The sequence below is a fragment of the Xiphias gladius genome, chromosome 22, assembly GCF_016859285.1.
Source record: "Xiphias gladius isolate SHS-SW01 ecotype Sanya breed wild chromosome 22, ASM1685928v1, whole genome shotgun sequence".
Taxonomy (NCBI): domain Eukaryota; kingdom Metazoa; phylum Chordata; class Actinopteri; order Istiophoriformes; family Xiphiidae; genus Xiphias; species Xiphias gladius.
The window spans coordinates 9352362-9372460 of record NC_053421.1 but is presented as its reverse complement, the minus strand read 5'-3'; the positions used below and the strand labels follow the sequence as shown (position 1 = coordinate 9372460).

At 39.8% G+C, this 20099-nt stretch overlaps 1 protein-coding gene and 1 non-coding gene across 4 annotated transcripts; both read left to right on the top strand.

Annotated features, from left to right (window-relative positions):
- Positions 1-130: 130 nt before the first annotated feature.
- Positions 131-20057, top strand: LOC120784418 (ATPase family AAA domain-containing protein 2-like). Of its 3 annotated transcripts, none has more exons than XM_040118218.1 (30): positions 131-570; positions 3050-3204; positions 4064-4119; positions 4247-4430; positions 4634-4721; positions 4828-4909; positions 5479-5652; positions 6145-6265; positions 6766-6780; positions 7524-7625; positions 7867-7975; positions 8279-8394; positions 9525-9699; positions 9993-10081; positions 10815-10974; positions 11428-11518; positions 11814-11991; positions 12107-12243; positions 12489-12618; positions 13742-13928; positions 15016-15201; positions 15354-15489; positions 16020-16216; positions 16707-16866; positions 17088-17210; positions 17667-17807; positions 17928-18686; positions 18942-19075; positions 19320-19448; positions 19862-20057. In XM_040118218.1, exons 1-30 carry the CDS (start codon positions 373-375, stop codon positions 19892-19894), a joined length of 4545 nt encoding a protein of 1514 aa, XP_039974152.1. In that variant the 5' UTR covers positions 131-372; the 3' UTR covers positions 19895-20057. The 3 variants fall into 3 exon arrangements, with proteins under 3 accessions (XP_039974152.1, XP_039974151.1, XP_039974150.1); XM_040118216.1 differs by having other exon boundaries at positions 133-570; positions 17667-17840; positions 19862-20056; XM_040118217.1 differs by lacking the exon at positions 6766-6780 and having other exon boundaries at positions 132-570; positions 17667-17840; positions 19862-20056.
- Positions 14078-14212, top strand: LOC120784846. The gene has a single exon (XR_005706510.1). It is a non-coding gene; the product is annotated as a small nucleolar RNA SNORA5 (small nucleolar RNA).
- Positions 20058-20099: the final 42 nt, after the last annotated feature.

The window sequence follows — 20099 nt, the reverse complement described above, 5'->3', positions numbered from 1 at the left end:
CGCTCCGCTTACGTTACATTTGAACTAATACTATGACTGATATGGTAATGACAACAGTGATCATGAAAATGTGCTGCATCGTCGAAGTGATGAAAATAAAATTACTTATACAATTCGACTTCATTTACAATTTTGCCACGAGATCTATTTTTCCTGGCGGCAGCTCCTGGTTACTTACCTCATAACCTCCGATGACGTTTATGGCGCCAGAAATCAAGGGTTTAGTGAGGAGATGGTGTGTGTGTGTCAGCTGGTGGACACTTACCGTTATCTGTGTTATGTTGGCGGTAACGTAAGCGTGGGACATTTTAAGGCAGTGTAGCGGCTGATTATCCGTCGTTCGCGCTGGTATAAGGTCGGTTTGAAGTCAAGATGGTGATGCTACGCAGCAGCGGCAGTGTCGGAGCTGAGCCGGTGGCAACAACTCCGAAGAGGAGGTCAATGGAGTTGGATACAAGCTCCGAGTTTCTGTCGTTGCTTCCCGCGTCGCAGAGAAAGTCCGCCCGGGTGACCCGGTCCTCCCGGGCCCTGGATGACAGCTTCAGCAGCCCCGACAACAACACGGCGAATGTGAGAATACTCACCTAGAAAGCTGGTTATTATAACTAGATAACTGTTTGTTAGCAGGACAAATTATCTTTGAACTTTGCTGTGCTAGTTTTGCTAGCGTGCTAAGCTAACTAGCTACCTTGACAGCTTGACACTTAGTGAGGCTACTGAAAGTATCTGAGCAACAGTAGTCTCTCCTAACATTTTACTGAAACTCCAATGTCTACTGGGCATTTTTTAATTTATATGTAACGACCATTTATAAACTCTAGAGTCCAATAATACAGTCAACAAATAATCTTAATTGTAATGTGTTGTTCAATGGTATGTGCCATGGCCATATAACAGTACAACAGGTTACCAGACTAGGTTCTCAAGTAAATGTCCCAGATGTCAGTAGTTAATTGTCTAGCAAGGTTGTGTGTTTTGGTTGGAGACCGATTTTTTTTGGGGGGGGGGCTGTGCATTTGTTAATTCATTTTTTCATGAACTCATTCATTCATTAAACTTTATGTCAGACTCATTTAACCCCATAACACAAAATAAATGACTAAATGCGTGTAATAGTCTGTAACCAACATTTGTACAAAGGCACTATTCTATAGATCAGACCGTTCTGCAGGTTTCTGTAGGATTAACCTTGACCCCAGTTTTAAAAACATGCTTTATTTAGTCTATACATGCATAATTTACATTGATGTTCAGTTATATTAATCATAAAATTGTTTTAAAAGTATATTCTTGGAGTAAATAGTTTTTAGTAATGAATTGCTTGACTCTTAGGATCTAGTTCTAATACAAAAACAAAATACCCTCTAGACATGGAGAATTTCATCAAAGGTCCTGCCAAGATGGTGGTCAGCAGCAGCACCCATAGGGCAGCTAGTGGCTGAGTGAATAAAGAACACAAAGACGTCACATTTGCTGCTGTGAAAAGTATGCCTGAAGCTTTTTGGTCATGTGACAGTCACTTACACCCAAGAGTCTGGTCTTGGCAGTCATATGACAACCTCCGCCCCCCAGATTCTGAAGCTGAAGCAAGTGGACGGAAATCATTGAGACTACCGATAATGTTAGATGTGTACAGACCTGAAAGTTATTCAAGTAAATATTCTTCATCCCAGCCCATGATTAACTCCATTTCCTGAAAACATACACTGCATATACTGTAAATTATAAACCCCCTGATGTGATTAATAGTCTGTAACCAACATTTGTACAAAGGCACTATTCTATAGATCAGACCGTTCTGCAGGTTTCTGTAGGATTAACCTTGACCCCAGTTTTAAAAACATGCTTTATTTAGTCTATACATGCATAATTTACATTGATGTTCAGTTATATTAATCATAAAATTGTTTTAAAAGTATATTCTTGGAGTAAATAGTTTTAGTAATGAATTGCTTGACTCTTAGGATCTAGTTCTAATACAAAAACAAAATACCCTCTAGACATGGAGAATTTCATCAAAGGTCCTGCCAAGATGGTGGTCAGCAGCAGCACCCATAGGGCAGCTAGTGGCTGAGTGAATAAAGAACACAAAGACGTCACATTTGCTGCTGTGAAAAGTATGCCTGAAGCTTTTTGGTCATGTGACAGTCACTTACACCCAAGAGTCTGGTCTTGGCAGTCATATGACAACCTCCGCCCCCCAGATTCTGAAGCTGAAGCAAGTGGACGGAAATCATTGAGACTACCGATAATGTTAGATGTGTACAGACCTGAAAGTTATTCAAGTAAATATTCTTCATCCCAGCCCATGATTAACTCCATTTCCTGAAAACATACACTGCATATACTGTAAATTATAAACCCCCTGATGTGATTAATAGTCTGTAACCAACATTTGCACAGAGGCACTATTTTATAAATCAGACCGTTCAGCAGAATTCTGTAGGATTAACCTTGACTCCAGTTTTAAAAACATGCTTTATGTAGTCTATACATGCATGATTGACATTGATGTTCAGTTATATTAATCATAAACTAGTTTTTAAATTATATTCTTGGAGTAAATAGTTTTTAGTAAAGTATTGCTTGACTCTTAGGACCTAGTTCTAATACAAAAACATAATACCCTCTAGACATATGGAGAATTTCATCAAAGTGCCTGCCAAGATGGTGGTCAGCAGCAGCACCCGTAGGGAAGCTAGTGGCTCAGTGAATAAAGAACACAAAGACATCACATTTGCTGCTGTGAAAAGTATGCCTGAAGCTTTTTGGTCATGTGACAGTCACTTACACCCAAGAGTCTGGTCTTGGCAGTCATATGACAACCCCCCCCCCCCCCCCCCCACACACACACACACACACAGATTCTGAAGCTGAAGCAAGTGAACAGAAATCATTGAGATTACTGATAATGTTACATGTACACAGACCTGAAAGTTATTCAAGTAAATATTTTTCATCCCATCCCGTGATTAACTTAATTTCCCCTAAAACAGACACTGCATACCGTATACTGTAAAATATAAACCCCCTGATGTGACTGTTTCAGGGACATAGTGATATGAAGCAGGATGAGGGAAGTGGTCTCCATCACTCTCTGCGGACCAGAGGACAGAGAGTTAAACTAGAGGTTTCCTTTGCTGACATGGAGCAAAAGACGAGCTTGCCTGTAAATGAAGACAAAGCTGGAGGCTGCTCCACCAGGTAATACAGGGCCACTTACCTTGATTACTATTTAATTATTAGTGTCAATATTTAGCCAACTTCCCTCTAATTGTAGATTTCCAGGTTGGGTATTAAATGTGGAAGACTAGTCACACACTGAAAATGACCCCTTGGCCATTGCGGGGGTACGGAAGCGGAGAACGTACTTGCAGTTATTTTTTTCTTTTAATGGCGTTATCTCAAGATCACAATTTAATTTCATTATCGCGAGAATTATTTCATTATCTTGTTATTCTTCGTTGGTTTGTTTTCTCCAATATACGGATTATTTATCTCTAATGGGTTAATTTCTCATTATCTCGAGAAAACAAAAGGCCAGTTTCTTGAGATAACAAGGTCATTTATCAGCCTTTCTTGAGATCATGGGACAATTAGGGAGAACTGGAAAAAGTGTGTGGTTCATTTGATCACACCTGATTTCAGCCTTCACGATCATCATCATGACTGTCAGGGAGGATTCATAACTGAACAGTAAGTCAAGCCATAAATGTGTAGTTTTGTTTGCTGCAATTATGTCATTAGAGAAGACAGTCTCGTTTTATAGATAAACATATGTAAGAAGAGGACACAACCTTTTTTCTCGTGACAACGGCATTAAAAAAAATAAGTGCAAGTACGGTTGTTCTTGGCTTCCGTATGGGGGCACTGTAGTAAAGGCAAACATTTAGGTTGGTAATGCCTTAAATGTGCATCAGACTAGACAAAACAAAACATTATTTCACGTTTTTATTAAATATGACAAATTTTTTGCTCATAACTTCACATTTGTAAAACACAAAATGCTGTAAGATAAGACAAGGAACTCATTTTTAATTTCACATGTCCCTTTTTTCTTCAGGAAATCTTCCAGGCTGCAGAGAGAGGGAAAAGCATCCAGCGGCAAACAGCAAGCAGGTACAGTTTGCTACAGTGTTTTTCCATAGAGCAAATAGCCCGTAGATTACACAGCACAAGAAATTTGTTTTTTGGAGGGTCTGTGCTACTAACAGGCTGTCAAATGGTGCTTCTATTGGTGCCCTAGATGTTCCAGATGAGGTGGAGGGGTCGTCCACTCCCAAAAGGAGCCGCTTTAACCTACAGAGCCGAGAAGTGGATGAGGAGGAGGAAGAGGAGGAGGATCGCTCAGTGCGACGTAGCTCCCGAATAACCAGATACAAACTGGATTCGCGCAACCAGTCAGTGCTCTATGACCGCCTCATCACCAAGTGAGTTCAGCGACATTTACTGCAGTGTCTTTTGATTCCTACCTCCCCCAATGTTTCTGTTGACGATAAAGTTGTAGAACCACCCCAGGTAGTAAAGAGAAACGCATAAACACTATGGGGCTAAGTTTAAAGCTAATAACTTGTTAACTTCACAATGGGCTTTGATTAAAATCTACTAAGTTCTCTCTCTGATTTAACCTCAGCACTGCTGAAGCTGTCCTCCAGAAGATGGACGACATGCAGAAGATGAGACGCAGACTGAGGAGCAGAGATAGAGACACTAAAGAAGAGGTAAACATTTAATCAGAAAACACCCCTTTTTTCATTTTCAAGCTGACAAAAAGAAAAGGATGTGAACGGTAAGCTAGTAAGCACTTGACTTGTTTCCTGTGAGCAGCTGGGTGTTTACACCAGGGGCCAGATGCGAAGGTCTCTAAGGACGAATGTGGAGAGTAAAGACACTGAGGAGGAGAACCAAGGTGAGATGGATTAGGTTTACTAACCACTTAAGGCACATTGCTGGAGAATACAAAGCATGCTGGTCTGAGCCCAGTTCTACTGGTTATCTCCTTACAATGTAATCAAAAGCAGAATTTAGATATTGTTTAAAAATTATGATCAGCCTGATATTTTGTGCAGTATTTTGCATATTTGCAAAGCTGATTTCATTTTCATGCAGTGACAATGGTATGATTATCACACCAGCTTTCCAGTGCCTCCTTAGTGGAGCTGAGTGCCTCAGGTGTCTGTAGTGTCTCCACTATTTTGGACAGGAGTTTTGTTAATTAGTCAACTAGAGGATGCATTGGAAATTCTGTTTTAAAATCCTGATACCCACATCAACGCTAAATGGAAATTCAGCACAGTTGCTTTTTAACTGTTATAGAAATCTAAGAGACCCATTTTGTATGTTTTTATTTTAAAACTGCAAGAACCTCAATGTGAAAATAATTTAAAAGAAAAAAAAAAGTACCTTAAATTTTGTACGTAGATTATTTAGACTGCAGCAGTAGTTTGTTATTCTAATTTTTAATTTTTTAATTCACAGGAGGGGATGAGGATGATCACGATGAAGAGGAGGAGGAAGACAGAGAAGATGATGAGGAGGAGGAAGAAGATGATGATGATGATGAAGATGGCGAAGATGAGGAAGAAGAAAACCAGAGACGCTATGACTTCAGACAGCGAAAGACCGTGGTTCGCTACCAGGCCCCACAGGAAGGTACTGCTTCATTTCAAAACTGCTGACTCATTGATTGATCTTATTTAAATGGTAGATGTGCCATAATGTAAAAAGGCTTGAAACACTTGCTTGTCCCCTCAAAATCTTGTCGATGGCATGACCTATTGGAGAGACTATTGTAAAAAACACTCCAATTTTAGCCTAATTGTCCTGTTTGAGGCAGTTATATTACTTGAGATCTGATAATACATACAAAAAATTTTAATGTGATTTTAACGGATTGGGTTTACAGTTCCATGCCCTACAAACCTGTACTGCCGTTGCCAACAAGATGCCAATGGCAGTAAAAACACAAGCTCTCTTGTGATGTTAATTTTTGCAATCCTCATTTAGAAGGCGTCATTAGCCATCAAGAGACACTATGAAGAAAATCCCCAGTGTTTCCTTTAAGGCCAATTAATAAAAAATTCTGTTTGCATTACTTTGGCTTCAACATTTGACACTCTTTGATGATGATGAATTTTTTGTCAGAACCCAGGGAGCCCAGGAAACGCAGCATGTACTTCAAGGACCACTCGTCTCCTACTAGACGCAGGTTCAGATTCAGCTCCACGGCCCCCAGGAGCCCCTACAACAGGAGAAGAACCAGTCGGTTAGTATGACAGCTTAGTCACCATACATTACTCCGAGTTGAGAAATAAAACCTGTGTTTTCTCTCTAACACTTGATGGTCAGATTAATACCTTGTGAAATAATCTTCCAATTTACTGTAGCAGTCAGCAAAAGTTTTCTGACTCATACAGTAGCCAGAACAGGATCATACCCATAATCCCACAATTCTTAAATTTGTATGTAATACAAATATTAGTTTATTATGGAGGTTACCAGGAAAAAAATTCAGTAATAACGTTGGAACAGATATGTTTTCACTTTTCTCGCTCAGATTTATCAAAGGTTGTTCCGTAAGATAGTCGTTTCTTCACAGTGTGACAGCTATTACGTTGTATTACTTAGTCATAGCTCTTGCACACTGTTGCACAAAAAGAAGTTAGGCCAAAAATTTACACCCACAGTCGCGGATGTTATCACGACCTGTAAAATCAATTCCAAAATTCCTCTTTTTCCTCTTTTTCTGATTCCTCCCAACCTCAGGAGTAGTTCTGAGAGGTAAGACCCTCACTACTTGTCTTTGTCAGTGTTTATTGTTAGTCTCTAGTTTGTCTTTGGGATGTTGTCTGTCTCTGTTAGCACTATGGTTTTTGGTAGGTGTGGCACATTTGGGTGGCAATATGGTTGAAATATTGAGATAGTGAACCGAATTTCATCCAAACTTTTTTAAAGCATTTTTTAAACAAAGAGATCCATTGATTGAAAGCTGAGTTTCTATTAGCCAGTATCTTGTGTATTTTATGCGCATCTTATCACATGCGTCCCTCGCCTTTTAAAAACCTTTTTAAATATTGTGTACGTAATTTATCACTTGACCTTTTTAAAGTGAATTCTTTAAGTCAAGCCTTCCTTGTAAGTTGTTTTGGTGGTGTGTTAGTCAGGTGTCATGCATGGTGATGTTGTAATTTGAACTGGCTGGAGGAGTCACCCTGTGTTGTTGCACAAGATGCATAATCAAATACATCTGCCTTGAATTTTTTTTTTTTTTTTTTTCTGAATTCATGCATTATCACCATTATATCAGCAATGTGTTTATGTATATGAATACTTTCTTATTAGTGAGTGGTAATGGTGTATGTTTGTTTTTGTTTGTCAGAATTCGTGTGTTCAGGTTCAATTTAGGTTTTAATCCAGAATGTTGTCACTTAACATTCCTGTGTTGTTGCAGAGAGTTACATACCTTGATGTTGTTGGATCTCTTTGTTTATGATGACTGTTTTTTACATCCTTTGCCCTTGCAGAAGGAGACATGCCATCCACAGTAGTGACTCCACTTCCTCATCTTCAGACGACGAGAAATTCCAGAGACGGAGGAGTAAGAACAGGAGCCGGTCAGTCAATAGGTGAGAGCAGCAGCAGCAGCCATTGTGCAGCACAAGTACAGGTAGACACCAGCAATGTTCTTTAGCACGTGGGTGGAGAAAAAAGGTAAAACTTTCCTGTCTCTAGTTCATTAATTTATTTTTTAATTCCCACAGTGTAAAGGTGATAAGACACAAAAATCTTATAAATTTGTGTAAATTATAAATGAGTTAATGAATCTGATGAAAAGTGATATTCGTGTTTTCTATGTTTCTCATGCAGATGTCTACCCATGAACCTTGTGAAGGAAGACCTGCTGGGAATCCACAAGGACAGGACAAAGATTGGAGCCAGCCTTGCTGATGTGGACCCCATGCAAATAGACAGGACGGTAAGCTGGATGGATAGATGCAAAGTCAGAGACAAAAAAGATTTGGTAAAAGCTGCCTCATTAAACAGGGTGATTTAAAAACATGACCATACACATTAATATACTGATCAAACATAAGATTACCCTGATTATACTATTTTTGAAGAGGCACTCAAGGTACACAGATATACCATACTTCACATCTTTTAAAAATACAGTCACACTTAAAAAAAAACACAATAGACTTTAAGATTAGTTCACTTTTTGAGGTGTTTTACCAAGGAGAATTTGAGGAAACAATATTAACATAACACTGTGATGCAGGTACGCTTTGACAGCATTGGAGGTTTGAGTAGACACATCTCAGCGCTGAAGGAGATGGTGGTCTTCCCTCTCCTCTACCCAGAAGTCTTTGAAAGGTTCAAGATACAGCCACCCAGGTAAACAATGTGTTTGAAGAAGTGAAATTGGCATATTTACTTGCATGTATAGTGTTTCCCACAGGTTGAGAATTTAGTTGTGGAGGTGGGTGGTGCAGCTTGTGACCGATGTGCATGCCCAGGTGTGTAATCCAGGTTATTTTCTATACTACCATTTATCGATGTTCCCTAAACACCTCACGTGCACTCTATCGGTAGCTAGGTGGCTGCACACAGAGAAGCCTCTAGTCCCCACTCAATTACTGCAGCGCACGCAACTCAGACAGGTATGTGGCCAAAAATTAGTTAGTTTGAAAAGAGGGAAATAAGGTGTTCTAATGTGAGATTTACCTAACTTGAATCCAAGTGATTTTATCTACCTGGGCGGGCCGCCCAAGTAGAGCCTATTTTTTTTTTATCTATTTTTTTTAATTTATGGGAGATGCTGATATATGAAAATGTCACCAGTCATAGTTTGGCATTCATTTTACGGGGTGCTATATTTTAACTAAGGGTTCTTTTGAGAACCCTTACAGTTCAAAATGTTATAGATTTACTAGTTTTTACAAAGTTGTGAGAGCATCGAAGTGTTCATAACTGCAACAAGAAATATTGTCCTTTATTTTCAAAAAAATTCAAGGCAGGGAGTTTTCCTTTCAGTCATTCTCTTGTCACATTGTGCATCTTCACTGTTCAGGCCTGAGTATAAGTTAGACTGTTTGAAGATAAGTTGTACTTTCGATAACGAGATAGAGGGACATACCATATTTTACATGTTTTCAATTTCAAATTATATGAGTAAATAATTTCTAAGCAAAACTCCGAACTGCAATGGTTGCTATAGAAAGTCTGAGATAAAATGATCTATTGATCTATTTATACGATTCCTCTTGATTGTGCAGTTTTTGGGCGCGTCCATTTCATGACAAACTTGAGTGGTGGATGTCCTTTCTACAAAGTGTGTTTAATGTTGTATATTCAACTTTCCCACTATTTCTGTGCCTTTCTCTCACTCTTTGTCTCCTACACTTTGTTTTCTTCTCTGCATGTCCTATCTGTTCTCAGCCTGCTGCTGCCTCAGGCTTCAGTTGGATTTTAATGCTAATGAAATCCCCATTATTGTTCTTTGTCGTGTTTTCTTTTGTCTTTAGGGGTTGTCTATTTTATGGTCCCCCAGGCACAGGGAAAACCCTTGTAGCCAGAGCATTGGCTAACGAGTGCAGTCAGGGGGAAAGACAGGTGTCGTTTTTCATGAGAAAAGGAGCTGACTGTCTCAGTAAGTGGGTGGGAGAATCTGAGAGACAGCTACGCCTGCTGTTTGACCAGGTAAACCACACTCCTCCTCGAGGTACAACATACCAAGACTTTCAGGGATGCTTTTGAGGATAGATAGAGATTTGTACCTTGTTGCAAACGTGATTGGTGTCCCGTTGTTAACAAAATAGAAAAGTATCAACAAAGAACACCAGAAAATATTTATTGTTACAGCTAACTCACTATATTTTGACACATTAACTTGTAGATTAGAACAAACTAAGTTAATGCCTTTAAATTATAATTATCAGTTCTGAAGATAATGCAATTGGTGACTGATAGAATTCCTTCTGAATTGCTTCTAGGCGTACCAAATGCGTCCTTCCATCATCTTCTTCGATGAGATTGATGGTTTGGCTCCAGTCAGGTCCAGCCGTCAGGACCAGATCCACAGGTCAGCTGTGCTCTTTACTTTATACTGTTCATGTGTGATGATTAAATTTCCACTGCAGTTAGCATGCTAACCAGGTAACACCAGCACAGCTACCCCGTCTCGTCACTTTCCAATAGAAGTCACATTGGCATCCAGGCTGCCCTCAGTCCAGCATAAGTGTATGAAGAAGTAGTGCTGCTCAGAGATCATAGTGTAACCTCTTGTCTTGTAAATGTAACAATGGCTGACGCTCTTGGCAAGTGATCATCACCATCGCCCACTATCGGCAAGAATCTATGTTCGGTGGCAGAGAAGACTTACATATAGCACTTCTAATGTTGTGCACCACCTGGAATTTGAAACTACTAGGATGCAGCTGCAGCTATATAAACACAGCTCACTCAGAATTGAAAACAAAGAAGGTTTACAACCGTTGCATACCTGTCACACACACAAATCATTTATGGCTAATTGGTGGCCAAGCAGAAAACAAAGCTTTAATGATAGAAATTGTTTTGAACATTTATTATAGTAGCATGTTTCAGTTCTAATTTCTTCATTGGAGATTTTGTATGCATCAAGATAAAAAGTGGCTAAAGCAGCTTACAATGAGAATGTGATACTGTCCTTGAAAAAGAAAGTGTTGCTGTTGCAAGGACTAAATCTGTGACTTTGACATAGTAGTCACTACAATCCAACATAATCAACTGACCAAGAGCCAGTTGGTAATCTTAGTCTTACTCTTTCTCTATAGTTCCATTGTGTCGACCCTCCTTGCTCTTATGGACGGATTAGATGGTAGAGGAGAGATTGTTGTGATAGGAGCCACAAACAGACTGGACTCCATTGACCCAGCTCTGAGAAGACCAGGACGCTTTGACAGAGAGTTCCTCTTCGGACTGCCTGACAGAGAGGTGAGAAACTCTAGATGCCCTTTAATGCAAATCATCAATAAATCATAATACATTTTTAAAAGCCAACAGAAACACATGATGTTATGTGAAACAATGTAATTCCTTTGTCGTTGCACCTATCACTATCACTACTATTTTTTTTGGGGGGGGGCTCCTATGTGCATAGCAACTTCCTGAGGTGTAAACTGTCCTTTTAGGATTTCTTTATTCTTAGATTTGTTTTTAGTTCAAAAAGTCATTTTACACATACTATAATATTGGTTTTACTACCATACTAGTGGATGTTTATACTGTTACATATTTTAAAGTGAGTAGCATCTCTAGGTTGTAGAAAAAGAATAGCAACTATGAGCGCACTCTCGAATGATTTTGGGACGAGGCAGTAAAAGGTTTTTAGCTTGCTGAGTATTGGTTCTGAACTTGAAAGGCTATGATTTCATTTTTTCATGGCAGGCTAGAAAGGACATTCTGAAGATCCACACCAGACAGTGGACACCTCCACCCTCTGACACTTTTCTGGAGGAATTGGCAGATAAATGTGTTGGTATGTTTGCATTGTGGTTCCCAACGGCTTAAAAAAATACATATCTTGCTAAACTTCTCCAACTTGTCATAACAACTAAGATAGACAATTTTATTTTTTTAAGTCCATTTACATGAAATGATCCTGGAACGAGCCCAGTACAAAGCTTGTGTCTTAAAACCAAAGTCATTCAACTCCAGCCATGAATTTCTACAGGAAAAATGTGCACAAAGTTTTGTACCATTAGGATTACAATTGAAGTTTTCTGATATTGTTACTGGTCATTAACAACAAGCTGTTTGTCTTTACTTGGCAGGTTATTGTGGAGCAGACATCAAGGCAGTGTGTTCAGAGGCTGCCCTGTGTGCCCTGCGGCGTCGCTACCCACAAATCTACACCTCATCACAGAAACTTGTACTTGATGTCAACTCCATTGCCATCATGAACAAAGACTTTATGTCCGCCATGTCCAAGATGGTGCCAGCTGCCCAGAGGTAGCTTATTTTAGTGCTGTCTCTTTTTTAGAGCATAAACATTATTCTGTCAGCCCCTAGGCCTGGTTCGTGCAGACTGTTGTTAATTAAATATGATGCCAATTGTGACTTTTAGAGCAGTAGTGTCACCAGCCAAGGCCCTGATTCCTGCCATCCGTCCTCTGTTGAGCGCCGCCCTGCAGAACATCCTCAACGCAGTCAGCCGAGTGTTCCCACATGCTGAGCAGGGGTTAAAGAGGAAGAGAGAACAAGGTACAGTCCTGCTTCGTCGTCTTCTTTTGTTCTGTTTTGCATTCATTTATTCTGTCCCTCGTGTTCTGTTCATGGTCCTGCATTCTTTCATTTGATTTAACGAAGTCATTTTCCGTTTCCGTAATTGATTATAGAATAGAAAACACCTAGATTGATTGGTTATTTGCCAGCCTTTCTTGGAACATCAGTCAGCCATTAGGAATAACTGCTGCAGTGTGTGTTTGTGCTTGTATGTTAATTTCCAGATGTGGCCTGTGGTGTGTCTGAGGATGACCTGATGTTCAGTGAGGATGATGACTCGGAGATCTGCTCCAACGGACAGACGCTTCACTCTCAACTCAAGACACCTGCTAACGGACTCCTCAACCTCAGTAGGTAGGTTAACCATTATTCAGGAAATACTGTTATGCAGGCAGTTTATTTGTTTACTCATTAATTTAGATGACTGTTTTTTGTTAATAACAATTATTTCGCATAATTTATTAATCAGAATCGTAGTTGTAGTTTCTTATGTAGGAAAACACTGCTGATGCAGAGTTATATGAAATGACACATTTTTTAAAAATTTTAACACCTTGCCAACTGTCAAGCATGGGGGTGAAAATATTCGGCTTTGGGTTTGTTTGGCAGAAACATTGCATGGATAAAGGGAACAATGGATTCCACTAAGTATCAGGAAATTCTGGATGCAAATGTCCTGCACTCAGTACTTGTCTTACTTCAATTCCCTTTTATTTTTACTTTGTTTGAAACTGAAAAGAGGCTGGCTTCTACAACAGGACAATGATCCAAAGCAGACCTCAAAATCCACTATGAACTACTTCAAGAAACACAAACTGAAGCTTTTGGAATGACCCATACAGTCCCCTGACTTGAACATCATTGAAAATCTGTTTGAGCATCTGTGCATGCAACACAGCTTAAAAATATCTCTAATTTAAATCTTAAGTCATCCGCAAGGAAGAGTGGGTGAAAATTCCTAAATCAAGAATGAAGAGACTATTAGCTGGGCTACAAAATGTGTTTGCAAACTGTGATATCTGCCAAATGGAGGGTTGCTAAGTATTGACTTAGAAGGATACCCAAATGTTTGCACATTCCCAATATTGCTGTTTAATTTTTTCTATTTTTAAGTCCATGAAATAAAAAGTAACACTGCACTAACATTTGAAGAAATGGTCATTTGCTCTCATTTACTTGTTTTCACTTAAAAGATAAACAAAATGTGGAATTTGCCCAGGGGTGCTTAAACTTGTGCATACAACTCTATCTGTTGAGTCGAGACTTGTCATCTTGTGTCTTGTACTTATCTTACTTCTATTCCCTTTATCTTTGCTTTACTTTGGAAGTGCTTTAAGCAAACTGTTGTCCCAGTGACCCCAATATTTTTGAAGATCATTTGAGAAACTTAATGAGCCATTGAAAAGTTTATTGAAAATAAATTTGAACGTCCCCACCACTTCACCCATCTTAGTCTCTGTCATCTGTCCTTGTGTAGGAGTGTGCTGAGCCAGCCAACATCCTACCGTCCCAGACTGCTACTGGAGGGCAGACCAGGCTCGGGTCAGAGCTCCCACTTGGCTCCTGCTGTCCTCCATGCTCTGGAGAAATTCACTGTGTACACCCTGGACATGGCCGTGCTGTTTGGAGCCAGTGCAACTGCACCAGAAGAGACTTGTGCTCAGGTAAATGACAAAATTCATGTAAATATTTAGTAACAAATAAGAATTCATGGGATGTCTTTGGTTTGAGTCATTTACATTTGAGCAGACTTAAGATCCATAAAACCTATCCTAACACAAAACTGATGTAGACTAGGGGTATTCTCTATTCTTGCAGCCTTGTCAAATTCAGTGTGTTCTTTACAGTGGACCTCACTGGCCAAAATGGCTGCCAGAGAGACTGTAGTTCATGGGCCCCACCTCCTTACATCATGGGCAACGGGGATAAATATATACTACAGACAAATACTACACGTTACCAAAATGATGTCTTGAAATAGCTTATTTTTCTGATCAGCGGTCAAATAACCCAAAGGGGTTCAACAATGTGAAATGGAGAAAAGCAAACAAATCCTCACTTTTGAGCGAAGCTTTAAAGGAGCTATTTGTAAGTTATGCTATCTCTACATAGCCAACATTAGCATTAACAGCTGTTTACTTACCAGTCTAGAAGAAACATTGCAAGTTCAGAATCAAACTTCAATCCATTACTGGCCAAGAGCTGTCTAAGTTAACATTAGCAAGGCTAATGATAACTTTTACTTATGGTTCTATTTCTATCACTTTTCTTTTCTACTGAAGTCAGCATGCTAACGAGGTAGCCCCGGCCCAGCCAGACAATCTTGTCACTTTCCAATAGCAAGTCACTATAGCATCCAGTCTTCCCTGAAGAAGTAGCACTGCTCAGAGGGTGTATTATAACCTCTTTTTTATCATAAATGCAACAATGGCTGAAGCTCTTGGTAAGACCGGAAAGTTAACAGCTGTTAATGCTAACGTTCGCTATGGATGTAGCAAAAGCAAAACTTACAATTAGCTCCTTTAACCTGGAATTGTATTTATTTATTTGTTTTGTTTGTTGGTTGTGCTCTACTTTAAATGACTTAAATCATTATTAATGATCAAAATGGCTGGTCAAACTAATTGATCATTACCGTTCCCATCCCATCTTGTGTTCTGTGGAAGTGCCACTGCTCTGTATGATTGTCTGTAGATTTACTTGTAAATATACATAGCATATATTAGTGTTTCTATGTCTCATGGTCTGCAGATTTTTGTTGAAGCCAAGCGGACCTCTCCCAGTATCCTGTACATCCCTCACATCGGACAGTGGTGGGAAACAGTGGGTCCTGCCTTAAGAGTGACCTTCCTGAGCCTGCTTTCCTCGATCCCTGCCTTCTCTCCTATACTGCTACTGGCCACCTGCAACCTGCGATATGACCAACTCAGTATGGAGGTATGGAAAGAAGAGTGATACAATGTTGAGTAGTTGTGGAGTGAAAATAAGATGTCATCTGATTTTCTTGAATGTAGAAGGAATTTCTTACATGTAGGCATACACTCCTCTACAGAAATGTCTTTCCTCATCTCTCACTTTTCTTACCTCAGGTTCAGGAGTTGTTTCGGGTGGAGTACGGGGAGGTTTTCCATGTCCAGGTCCCCACCAACAGAGAAAGAAGAAACTTCTTTGAGGACCTGATCCTTAACCAGGCTGCCAAGGCCCCTCCCTCAAAAAAGAAAGCTGGTGAGAAATACACGAGTTTTCCAACAAACAACAAATCTAAGTTTGATTTGTGTAGCATGTGCTTGACATGGGCTTTGGTGCTTTTCTAAACTCAGGGTTCTTATGTGTTCAGAAAAAATAATATTGAAATCCACTGCTGAAATTTCATAAAAAATTACAATTTTAAGGAAAACCCTATTAGTTGAATTGTATAATAAAAATTTAGGGATGTGTTTTATTTTTATTTGGGCATTTTGTGTCACAGTGTGGTTCTACCTATAATAACTAATTTGTCAGTTGCAGGCAAAAAAGTGTATGTATATAAACTTTTGATAAAAGTATAGAATGGACATAAAGCATATACAGTTAACCTCTGGAGCAAGAGAGGGAGTCATAAGGGCACAATTGCAGCATATTTTAGTTCATAGTGTAGTGTTAATTAAAAACTACTGAAAAAAACAAAAATACAGCATTTGACAGACGTGCAGGGTCTATGAAGTGCGTGTGAGGTTTGAGTGCATTTGCATCTGTTAACCCTCTTCTCTCCTCAGTGCTCCATTCATTGGAGATGCTCCCTGTTGCCCCTCCACCTCCTCCACGTCAGCTGACAGAAGAGGAGACCCAAAAATTGGAGGAGCAGGAGGAAGACACCCTCAGGGAGCTCCGCCTCTTCCTGCGTGATGTCACCAACCGACTGTCCCAAGATAAACGCTTCAAGGCTTTTACAAAGCCTGTGGATTTAGATGAGGTAGCTGTTTTATATTTCTATTCTCTCCTAATCTGCTCTCTAACAATGCCTTATATGAAGCTTACTTACTAATGGCCAAGTAGTTGTGTCTGGGATATTTAACTGTCTCCCATTAGGCAAGCAAGTAGGTTACTATTTAGTGTTGTTTTGATTCCTTTGTTTGATTCTATGGTGGTCTGTCTTCTTTTAATGTCTATTTCTAACATCTTAACTGAGTCGAAAGATGACTGTCGTTGTCAGTGGTTTGCACTGCTATCTGCCACAGTTTCCTTTTTGATAGTACCACTGGGAGGCACCAAAGTCAGACAAAGTTTCAAATCCTACACATTGTGACTTTAAAAATAAGCTTTTTTTTTTTTTTTTTTTAAATCTGCAATCCAATGAGCAACGGACAGTTTTCTGTTGCTTATCAGTATATTTTATACACTGAAATCCAGTGTTAGATTCCTTTCCCCCTATGATTGTACTCAAATCAGTCTCTGTGTTTCAGGTTCCAGATTATGCTGAGGTGATCAAAAAGCCTATGGACCTGTCAACAGTTCTCTCTAAGATAGATCTCCATCAGTATGGGACAGTGAAAGAGTTCCTCCAAGATGTGGATCTCATCTGGCAGAATGCCCTTGAATACAACCCAGACAGGGACCCCTCAGGTATACACAGTGAACAGTAAATACACATACTGTATATACCGAAGCCATGCAGAATATAATGTGTGCTAATGAGTGCTAATGCTTACATTGAAATATAAGATTATTTGACTGTTCCAAATAATTTTTGTTACATCTATATTTAGTATTGGATGAAGAAAGAAATGCTACACTCAAATAAAATCAGTCAACACTTGCCGTGTGTGGGTGTGTGTTTCCTCCAGACCGTCAAATTCGCCACAGAGCATGTGCATTGAAGGACACTGTCCATGCCATCATTAGAGATGAACTGGATGAAGATTTTGAGAAGATTTGTGAAGAGATCAAAGCATCACGCAGCACAAGAGGTCAGTGCTCTATGTGTGTGTGTGTTTGTATTTATTAATAGTAGAGGGCAAATGTCTCATGATTAACTCTGTCCTAGCCTCAGGGAAAACTTGTTTTAACACTGACATTCTGTGTTAGCCTAGTTTTAAAATATTAACCACTGTAGATCATTTTAGTTACCCTTGGACTGAATGACTCTAATATGTAGCAGTTCATTTTGAAAACCTCTTATGAAGAATCTTGCACAACATTTATGCTTGTAATTTCATACTGACATATTTAATCATGTAGGTTTATACTTCATTCAGTATTTTCCCTTAAAGTACAATTTAGTTGTTATTTAAACCAAGACTGTACAGTTGCATCCACATAAACCAGACCTTCAGTTTCAGAATGTATAGTTTGTTTAGGTGGAGAAAAACAGTTTCACAAAAGTGGAAAAAAGCACTGTGCTTTCTGTTTTTTAACTACCTTAGGTTGCTCCTATGCCCGGTTTGCTCCCTCCTTTTACCACGTCCTTCCCAAACAGCCCAAACCTCCTGCCGAGGCCAAGATCACTGACATGAACCCACAAAGAGATCCATCTGGAGCCACAGCTGCCGTTACCCCTAATACAGGTGCCTCTACTGTTACAACACCTAAAAACACAGGTAAAAACTAGTGTACATAACAAAAAACAAATGATTTATGTCAAAGGACTATAACAAATAAATCTTTATCTCCTTTTGTTTCTCCAGCACAGAGGAAGAAAAGACGGAAGAGTCGCTGGTCCACTGGCTTCTATGCAAAGAAGAGGTCTTCCTCCTCTCCTCATGTGTCCAGAGATGACGCACAGTTAGGATCTGATGAGGATGAGGAGGATGGAGATGATGAGGAGGAGGTTGAGAAGGAAGCAGGAGCAGAGCATGATGAGGTGACTGGAGGAGATGAGGATCAGATGGTGGCTGATGTAGAGTCAGGGCCTGCAGAAGCTCATGAAGGCAGATCAGGGCCCACTGCAAGGGAACAGGACTGCCAGGAGGAGAAGGGAATAGAAGAGAGGAGTCAAGCTGCTGAAGACAAGGCTATCCTGTGTGAAAGCGAAAAAACAAAACATGACGATCACACACAGAATGAAAACAAAAAAGTGGACAATGCCGTAACAGATGACCCAGGACAGTCAGAAGAAAACAAAAAGGCGATGACAGAAGGAGGAAATGAGAACACTGAAACCATTTCATCAAACACTAACAAGCACAGCCACACTGAGACACAGGAAAATACCCAGGGACAATCCAGCACAGCGGTGAGCGGTGAAAGTAACAACCAAAAACTGACAGAAACTGAGACTGACAAAATACAAACCATAAGACAGGCAGATGAAAGGAACAACAAAGTATCCACACAACAGGAGGCAAAGCTGAACAGCCATGCTGGGCCAATGGAGGAGGAAGCAACTGAAACCTCAACCACAGATGCATCTGCTGCTGTCAGAGAAGAGGAGGACACGAACACAGGTTGGATGCTAGTACTGTCTCACAGTCAGTGTTTGGCTCTTGAACTTAAAGTGCAGAGAAAATATGAAGAGGAATGCTGACCTTCAATCCACTAAATCCCTTGCTAAAGAAAATCACCAGTGTAGTGTTTCTAGAGATAGCAAAGTGCAATCACAATGTTTCTTTATGCTTTTGGGCCTCAAAGTCAATGTGTGAGCTGACTGTCATCTATTATATTGGTCTAAATACTTTATGGACATGTGTTTTGTGTATCAGAGAGGAGCGTGAGGCGAATGACTCGGGCTCTAAAGAACGCTGTGCTGCAGCAGCAGATGATCGATGTGGACAAAGCTCTGCAGATCCTGGACCAGGAAATTCCTCCTCTGGCAGTTGACAGAGAAAAATTAAAGGTGTTTGATACTGTGGGTGTCTGCACATGCTGGCTTATTCTTCAGTGTTATCTTAGTGACCCTTCCAATTGGTTTTCTGCATCTTGAATTCTCACATAGAAGCTCTAAAATACTGATGACTTACGTCAAGGCTCTTTTTGGTCAGTTCTCTCTCTGTACTATGCCCCCCCCCCCCTTGCATATTAAGTTTGCCAGCTAAAAATGTCTTCTGCATGTCATTCCTCTTTGTAACTCATTTCTTCAGGAGCTGTTGGAGAGAGTAGTGACCAAGACTGATGGCTACGAGGTGTACAAGCTGGAGAAACTCTACGCACTGCTCTGCCAGAGCATATATAGACACAGACGAGACTTCAACAAAACAGCACTAATACAGGTTAGTATTTGACTCTACTGATAAGCAGATGTGGTATTTTTTTCACTGTAGATATTCTGACTTGTCACAGGAAGAAAGGCACAGGTGTAAACTAATAACCTTAACGATGGCTCTCAGGAAGCCATGCCTGTGAGAATAGTAGGGTCCTGGAACTGCAATGAGACTGTTAAAATGTCTGCAGTGAAGAAAACCGAAGGTATTCAACATTGCCAATATTGTGGCAATGTTGTTCAAGAGAAGGGTAGGATAATGATAATTCCATGTGGTCTCTGCTTGGAATATTGGCAGTGCTATTCAGTATTAATTAAATGTATATTTCATGTTTGTAACATGTAGTAGTTAGTTTTGCTTTACTTTAATTATCCTAATCTGTTGTGCTTTTCTGGTCTTTTTTTTTTTTTTTTTTAAATTAGGAATTGGAACAGGAGATCGAAGACTTCTATTGACCCTTCTGCAACAACAATGTGGCCATTTTTAATAATCATGCTCATCATCCTCTCAGCTGTGTAAATATACAAACATTGGCTCTATTTTCATAGAAATCTGCAGGCACCTCTATTTGTGCTTTAGCTAAAACTTTGTAACCTCTTTTGTTTATATTTAATTAAATGGTTTTCCTCTAAATGTTATGTGCCTTTTTGTGAGCTAATG